Genomic DNA, 8,863 nt, shown 5'->3' with positions numbered 1-8,863 from the left:
CACCATCAGGTGTACGTCATTGCTTCATCAGCTGGAGGACTATATGAGGGTGGTTCGCTGGCTTTTCTACGCCTGAGTGTTGTGCCTACTGTGGCTGTTCACACCAAGCTGGGGTTTCCTCCTGAACCCACCTCCTGTCAAGACTGGAATCTGCTGCTGCCCTTGCAAGTCCTCCAGCTGGAAGCTCAACCTGTCCACCACTTTGTTACCCGGAACATCACATCGCTCCAGTCGTTTAAGTGCAGGCACTACCACAGACTTGAACCGGCTTCTCCCCCTGGCGGATCGATCGCCTTCCGGAAAGTGAGCATATGTCTTTGCTTGAATATTCCAATTTGTTCCTCCGCTCACCTCTGTTCTTCTTTTGCAGTCTGTCTCCTGATCGCTCTGCCCACCTCGTTCCTGAGTCGAAAAGAAATAAAAGAAAAACTTAATTTACTCTTTGTCTGAGTGTCCTCTGCATGTGGGTCAAGTCGGCCTTAAAAACTATGACAGTCATGGTGTCATGGTAGCACATTATTTTTATCGTAAATCTAAACAAATAAATATAGCATTAATCAAGTGCTTTTTCTTTTTACTGAAAACCCAACAATTATTCATACCCCAGCTGAAATAATGTAACACACTGACTATCAATGTTATATTAATGTTATTTTTATAGTTTATGTATTGATATTTTGATTTTCACACATAGATTTCTGCAAAAAAGAAAAATTAATAGCCCATTAAGGAGAAAGCTAATAGTGCAGTAGTCTTCTTTCAGTCTGGAGCAACAGGTGGGAGAGGGGCAGCAATGCTTTACTCAATGCACAGCTTGGGAAACTCGGGTCACTCTGGAACTTTTCTGGTCTTTCATTAAAAGAAGCTTTAACCATGCAAACATTAACAGAAAAATGCTGTGGTTTTTAATAAGGATGCACAATATATCTCCATATCTGAATTTTTTTTAACATATTGGTATGGGTCCAATTGGTGAAACTGGGCCAATATTAATAACCAATGTTTATTTCCATCTTGTTTGAGTTTCAGGAGAGGGAGGGGTTGGCAATATCAGCGGCATCATTTTTCTCATGGTGGAAAATATTTTAGTAAATATTGGTTATTCGCCATAAAAGCAATATTAATATCGGATATCGATATTGGCCCAAATCTTCAGATCTGGACATCCCTAGTTCTAAAACTAGTTCTTCTTTGGTATAGTTTGATACTGGCTGGATTTAGCAGATGCCTTTTCTTCCAAAGACAGCCTTCAGGCCCAACCATGTAGAAGAATGTGTTATGATGATGTGGCACAGAACCAACACTGGGAATCACCAAAAGAACAGTATACCCACAGTAAAACATGGTGGTGGCAGTTCCATGCTATGGGCTTTAACAGGAGTGTGTACACATTCAGTAGTTCATCTTAGTTCAGTTGGCATAAACTACTGAATGTTAGCTGTGTGTTTTTACAATTCCTGTAGAAGCCAGTAAATAAATGAAAAACCTCTGACTTTACTGGTTTAGACTGCTTATATTTTAGATATCATGTGTTTTTCATTCCTACCCCTTAGTGAATTTTGTGGATATTTTTTATCCACTGAATTTTAAGCTTAGATAAATGTACATGTTATTGATGCACAAACTTGTAATAACAACACTAGAAGTGATGTAATTGTTAAAAAGTGAACTATAACCCATTTATCGTTTTCTGAATAAATGAGTAAATTGAAGTTTGAAGCTGGGATTATTAAAAGATAAGCTGCATGTCCTCTGCTAGTGTTTTAGAAATCATTTTCTTTCCAGGTTTGCATGTTGTGTTCAGTGGGATACCACCTGTTCTTGTGCCACCGCTCTGAAAAGACCTGCCGTCGCTGGCTGGCGCTGGATTACGCCGGTATTTCTGTGGGTATTCTGGGCTGTTATGTTCCTGGGATCTTCTACGCTTTCTACTGTAATCCTGTGAGTGTAGAGATATTCACCTATTGAAGACATTGATTCTGCTGAGTTTTACATAGTTTATTTCCTCATTTCCCTCCTCCAGTTTTGGCGACAGGTCTACCTGCTGACAGTGCTCTCCTTGATCCTAGCTATCTTCTGCGCTCAGGTCCACCCTCGATACCTCAGCAATGACTGGAAGGTAGTAAGGATGACGATCTTCTGCTGCGTGGTGGGCATCGATGTGATCCTTGCCTGCCACTGGATCTGGCTGAGTGAAGGATTTGCCTCTGAGATTGTGCAGGTGAGAAAGGAAAAACAGTGTTGTAGCAAATCAAGCAGCAACAAAAACAGCATTTTAAATGGAAATCTTAAATCCATTTTTTGCAGCTGTTCCTACCTCGTGTGATTGTAATATATCTGATAGCTGGATCTGCGTTCCTGTTCTACGCCACCAAAATCCCTGAGCGATATTTTCCTGGTGAGCTTTTCTTGTCTTTCATTTGTCTCTCTGTACTCTGATGTCTCTGTACTCTGATGAGAATTAAGGTCTTTTGAGACCATAAATCATCAAAGATTTAACTGGAAATTGTTAGAAGCACGTTGTCGGTAATTCAGACGCACTGGATTATTAAACTTCACAAATCTGTTGGATTAGTCAAACTTTAATCTAGGTCAGTGTGTTTAGTCAATTAAAATGTGTTTTCAATAAATCACCACTAGATGTCATTGCATTTAAGCTTTTACTTCGTTTCAATTCTTACTAAGGAAACTTCCTATTTCCTATTTCCAAAGCCAAAGTGAATGAATAATTTTCTACACAAAGATATTACTGCTATAACATATTCACCATATCGTTAGCTTCATAGCATAAATGCCTAACTCATATTTTGGCGAATATGACTTAGGCATTTATGCTATGAGGTTAACAAAATGGTGTGAAGCATTAATAGAACAATGATGAACAATGCAGGAGGGGCTGAGATGTTTGGTTACAGCCAAATAAAATAATGGACAATAGGTTTGGCCTTTTTTACAAGTAGGAATATGCCAGAAATGTTAAAACATGAATATTTAGCATCAGATCTAATTACATACAGTCTCATTCAATCCATGTTATAATGTAATGCAGTTGGATTTAGTGTATATTTGAATTTTAGCATGTTTAAAAAAATAATCATTTAAAGAAACTGATTTCATCCTGAGCAAATATGTCACAAAAGTAGAAAAGAACCACTCCCTTTTTAGCAGGAAGCAACCTTCATCAGAACCAGGCTCAGTAAGAGCAGCCATCTGTTTGGGTTGTGAGGACAGAAAATAAAATAGAGGTGAAAAAACAGAGCATAGAAGCCTCTTTTGTTTTGTTTTTGGTTTTTTTTTTGCAAGTAGAATACGTTTTTGTTTCTGAACCGAATATCAAATACAGTCCAGATTCCTTACAAACATTGAAATAGCCCTTTAGTTTGGTGCTGAAAAGGAGAAAGCTAAAAATCTGATGCCATCTTCAGCATCATCTGTGAGCTGTGATTTACGACTATATTTGCTCACAGTGTTTGTGTCATTTATCCTTTCTTAGAAGCTGTGGCTACTGGACTGCTGTTATTAGTGAAACAAATCAATACACTACTTTTTATGGTGCTGTTTGTGTGGTGTGGCTCGCCAGAAACCCAACTCTGTAGAGATCTAGAGTTGAGTGTAGTCAGCAACCTCAATACCATTCAGTAAAAGAATTGCCTTTATGTGGTCTTTTTCAATCCTCACTGGTCAGACATCACTAACTGAGACTGAAAACAGCGAACCAATTAATTTGAATTTAATTTGACTTTCCATTATAAGAAAAGGTCTTTCCAATAACATCTCTGATCTGCCGAGTGCCTTGAGATGACTTGCACTGAGCTGGTGCAATATGCACTGAATCAAATTCTAGTGTTTCAGTGGAATAAACCAGCTTTAATTTTGACTCCAATACAGACGGAGTTTATACCATCAGTTTATATCTTAGAAGCATTAAACATTCTCATTTTAGTTGGTCTAAAGATTCAATATTTTCCACATTACACGCCTTTCTAAACTGGAGCCATTTAATATTTCCAGCCTTAATTTATTCATGAATTTTTTTAAGTTGATTTGTTTTTCATATTTCCACTAATGTCCCTTGCATTTTTGCTTTCTCGCCGGAGAGTTTTCCTTTAATCTTAATTCCAGTTTTTAGATCCAGTTTTTCCCTCCAGGTCAGGTGAACTATGTCGGTGCCAGCCACCAGCTGTGGCACGTACTGGTGGTGTTGATGTTTTACTGGTGGCATCAGACGGCCATGCACATCATGGACTTCAGACACAGCCGGCCCTGTCTCGCCCGAACCAGCGGCAGATAAGTGAACCTCGGCTCAACGCATCAAATTGGCATAAACAACCTTCAGCTGTTGCCTCACTGTAAATGCAAGATGCCCATGATGTTGATGCTGACTGATAGATAGTGACGATTACTAAATGCTGACGCAGAGTCTCCTGACAGAGGTATTAGAGAATGAAATGATTGTATCTTGTGTCTTCAGAATAGTGAGCAGAAAAAGAAAAGCAATTCACCATTAGATCAAAGCATGATGCAGAAATGTTCATTGTTTTGTAGAAACAAACTAAGCTGTGATGTTTTAAACGACATCATATTTTATGGTTTGGTATGTTTGTGTTTTTTTTGTGCAAAAGTTTTAAAAAAATCAGGGATTAATTTGAATCGGATATAACTCCCTTCATGAAATCTGCCTTTTGCCTGCATTTTTTAATCTTTCTCTATACGGATGTTTTTATAAGAACTTGGGGGGAAAAAATAGCAATTCTTGTTCTATGATCACAGCTTCAACTTTAAACATCTGAGCAAATAGTTTTAGCTCAATGTTTGGTGTTCATAGCAGTGCATAGCAGTGCATAGCAATATTTTAGCTCTAGATTTTATGTGTAACCGGATACATGTCACTCATTGGATTCTATTTATGTTGTAATTTAAATGCCAGATAGTTACATCTAATCAGTGAAACACCGAACTTTAATGCCTTTACCATCTCGTTTTTACCTGCAGTCGTTCTATTCTGCACTGAATCAACTGGAGCTAAATGGATGCACTATAAAACACCAGTGTCAATTATCAGATGCTTAAAACGTTACTCGGATATTGATTTCCAAGATTGGCACATTCCACGCGGCTTATTGCATATTCCAGATGTTATGTTTTTCTGGTAAAGATGTTAAATAATTTTGCTACTTGTTTGCTTCTGTTGATTCAAAGAAAAAAAAAAGTCTCAATTAACATAGATTAGGAAATTCTAACGTTTCTCATCCATCCAGTGTCATTGGGTGGCTATAACATTAATGACAGCCTTTTCCTTTTAGTTATTAACATTTTCACCTATTTGCATGTGAGAGACTTGCAAACAGAGCAGAAAAAGTCTGTTCTGCAAAATAAAACTGCTAAGCAGGCTCCTAGTCAAAATAGAAATTATTAAGATTAGTAGGGATAAATGGCCATTGATTGTTCAACAGTATTTGGGTTGCTAACCGTTTTTTTTATTGTTTTTTGGTGCTTTTGTGTGTCTCTATCATGTTTTCTCTGTGGAACCGTAAATCAGTAGTGATTGCAATACGTATAAAAGCATTGCTTTAGTTGATATTGTTATTTTTATACTTACACCTACTTTCTCAGGCTAAATCAAGAGCAACAGAGTCAATCACAGAGCAGAATGATCACCCTCTCTGTTCTCACTGATCATCAAACCAGCCTTTGATGCTATAGATTCAGTTTATTCTTTTACTTTTGTTTTCATAATGCAGCTGAAACAGACAAAACAATCACCACAACAATCACAGTAAAGCAATCACATAAATTGGACATTATGTGTAGAGTAGACAGACTGACTCAAGCCTAGAAGCAGGGCAGAGTAAAAATGCTGGGTTTACATGTCTCCAGTAAACAAGAGTGTATTTTTTTTTTCCTCTACTGCCAAGTATATATTGATGTAATATCCTCTGGATTGTGTGTGCATGGAGAAATGTACAATATGTATATTTAATACCAGTTCCTGTTGGATAATATAAAGAATTCCATCTTTGTTTTATTTTATTTAGTTGAAAACATGTTGGCACTTCATGTGTAATTCCCTTGTGTTATTGCTGGCACCTTAGTTGTCTATATTTTTATGTTTAGGTTATAAACTGAAGAAATAGTTTTGGAAATGGTGTAAGTTTGATCAAGATTACTAAAATTACAGATTATGACTGTAAACAAACGTAATCTTGCAAGGCTGTAATTTACAGGTTACAAGTTGTTAATCTAGACGTTGATGGTGGGGGTTTCAGTTTGATGTGTTTGTACTGTGTTGGAATTATGCTTATTGATTAATTAATATTTATCAAGAATTATAATTAACAATCATAATTTGACTAAATTAATTTCTTAACCAAAATCCTCATTTATGAATCGAGACCAGAGATGTCTTCTGGTGTTGTAACTGTGGTTCAACGCCTTTGATTATTACAACCGTTAAATACTCAAACATGCAAAGTTCTACACAAAAAGGGGGTAAAATATCTAACTAAACAAAATAAAGCAAAACAGCAGTGGGTGTCTATGGGATCAAACCAGCAGTTATGGCAAAAATGATAATATGACAAAGGGATGTGGTGGTGAACGGAGTTTGGGAGCGTAGCCCAATCTGTAACTCAGTTATACTAAGTCATAAAATATCCCCCAACTCTGGGCGGGGGTGAGCACACAAAGAGTTATAAAACTTTTGGCGGCAAGCTAGTAAGCAGTAAAGTTGAAGACAAAGAAAATGGTGAATTTCCCCATGAAGTTATTATAAAAGTTCAGTTCCACAGCGTGCCTGCGCTTGCTGTCAAGTGTTAAACAACCCCGCAAAACACACACAAAGCTGGGTAGCACAGTGGCTTCCAGACATCCATCACAGCACATCAAAGTTTCAATAAAAGGTTGCATGCACATATAATTCAGAACACATTAGATTAAATGGCGAATCTAATCGCACTAAAACCTCCTCTACCATGCCCAGACTATTTCTAAGAAAGAAATAAAAATAAAGGATGTGTTTTACTTGTCACTGTCTCCTCTGAGCAGAGGGAGAGAGAGGTGGGGGGAAAGTTGGAAGTTAACGTGCGTCCACAGTTAACTTCAGGAAGAGCGGTCAATCTTTGTCCTCTGGCTTCCTTGGCGAAAGGGGAAAATATGTTCTTACCGTCAGGAGTCGACTGGACAAAACAAGGTGGCGATCCGTCTCCTTGAAACTCCGTGGTTTTTTTTGGTTACGTATTAAACTCACGTCTTCGATCAGCAAAGTGAAATTTCTGGCCTTCTTATTCCAGAAACCTCTTATGAATTTTTCGTTGGCCAACGAAGGAGAATAAATGAAGACTCCATGTGGGACCTCTTCTTCTCCAGAGGATGCTTCAGTTGCGTGGTAACCGTGTCAAGGTCTCCAGCTGAAGGCGTTCTTTAAAGGGGGTCACCTTCCTTTATAATCTCCTGTGACGCCAGACTTGGGACGCCCCCGTCATATCAGCCACAGTGGCCGATGGGATTTGTAGTAACGGACTGTCCTGGAAACAAAATGGCCGAAACGCTGGAAGGCCTGGTGGTGTCCAGCAACGTGCATATGGTCCAATATTCAGCAAACATGTGGTCCAACAACTGAATTAAAGTATAAAGCAGATGCATCTTAATCAAAATACAGATTAAATCAAAAAGATGTGAATCGTTGAAAAAAAACTGTGTGCCACGCCTTCAGAATGTGGCTTTGATTAAAAAAAAACAAAAAAAAAACACACTGTACATTTATAGGCAACTGTGGTAAAAATGTATAAAAACCTTCTAATCTTTGCAGCATAATTTCACACTAGAAAAATTTTACCTTTTAATTTGAGTGTAGGTATTTAATGTGGAAATTATCTACTGTAAGAAATAAGAATTTAAGAAATAATACATACATAATGAATCCTATAAAACACACTTGCTAATACTTGATTAGAATATTGAAAAACGTTTAATTAGTAATTATGACTTTTTATTTCCCAGGGGGGAAACATATGACCCAAAAAATAGGTTGATTTTTCTTAGCCACTTCAAAATTGGAAAGACAAGAAAGCAAGTCAGAAAAGGGCTTAAAGAAAATGCCTACTTGACCAAATGTATCCATATCTATAAGGCTATAATAAAAAAAATAAAATAAACAACTGGAACTGTGACACGCAAGGTTGGATGAGGACTCAAGGTTGGATGAGGATTCATTTTATTTTTGCCACCATAATCTGCAAAACTCCCACTCAAACAACTGTAGCTCATTTACTACAGTGAGAATCACTGCAATAAAAGATGAGTTTATATTAAGGCTTTTTTTATGGAAAGCTTTACCATTGGTCCTCTGCAGGATCCCAGCACAACCAAGCCAAGTCTAAAGATTCAATATTTTCCACATTACACGCTATACTACAGACATTTAATATTTCTGACCTTCTTTTATTCATAAATTTTTTCAAGTTGAATTTCTTTCATATTTCCACTAAAGTCCCTTTATTTTTTGCTTTCTCGTCAGAGTGTTTTCTTTTAATCTTAATTCCAGTTTTTAGATCCAGGTTTTCCCTCCAGGTCAGGTGAACTACGTCGGCGCCAGCCACCAGATGTGGCACGTACTGGTAGTGTTGATGTTTTACTGGTGGTATCAGATGGCCGTGCACATCATGGACTTCAGACACAGCCAGCCCTGTCTCACCCGAGCCAGCGGCAGATAAGTGAACCTCGGCTCAAAGCATCACATTGTCATGCTTTGAGCTGATCTTTTACTGTGACTAAGTGTATGTGCTCTCTTTCTATGGAAAGCTGTTTAATTCAAAATTAAATAAATACTGCTATTGATAAATTATTAATAAATATTCCATGAAAT

At 37.6% G+C, this 8,863-nt stretch overlaps 1 protein-coding gene across 1 annotated transcript; it reads left to right on the top strand.

The window, feature by feature from the left end:
• The first annotated feature begins 1,785 nt into the window (after positions 1-1,785).
• Positions 1,786-4,608, top strand: LOC124872859 (progestin and adipoQ receptor family member 3-like). The gene is made up of 4 exons (XM_047373263.1): positions 1,786-1,941; positions 2,024-2,221; positions 2,308-2,398; positions 4,149-4,608. Exons 1-4 carry the CDS (start codon positions 1,792-1,794, stop codon positions 4,289-4,291), a joined length of 582 nt encoding a protein of 193 aa, XP_047229219.1. The 5' UTR covers positions 1,786-1,791; the 3' UTR covers positions 4,292-4,608.
• The last annotated feature ends 4,255 nt before the right edge of the window (positions 4,609-8,863 follow it).

Source organism: Girardinichthys multiradiatus, chromosome 8, assembly GCF_021462225.1.
Source record: "Girardinichthys multiradiatus isolate DD_20200921_A chromosome 8, DD_fGirMul_XY1, whole genome shotgun sequence".
NCBI classification, from domain to species: domain Eukaryota; kingdom Metazoa; phylum Chordata; class Actinopteri; order Cyprinodontiformes; family Goodeidae; genus Girardinichthys; species Girardinichthys multiradiatus.
Note: the sequence above shows the minus strand (reverse complement) of the source record. Positions and strands in the feature narration are given on the sequence as shown.

Coding starts and splice junctions, on each gene's coding strand:
- LOC124872859 (XM_047373263.1), top strand. CDS start 1,792: ATGTTGTGTTCAGTGGGATACCACCTGTTCTTGTGCCACCGCTCTGAA. Junction 2,222..2,307: donor TTGCCTCTGAGATTGTGCAG/GTGAGAAAGGAA, acceptor CATTTTTTGCAG/CTGTTCCTACCTCGTGTGAT. Junction 2,399..4,148: donor CCCTGAGCGATATTTTCCTG/GTGAGCTTTTCT, acceptor TTTTCCCTCCAG/GTCAGGTGAACTATGTCGGT.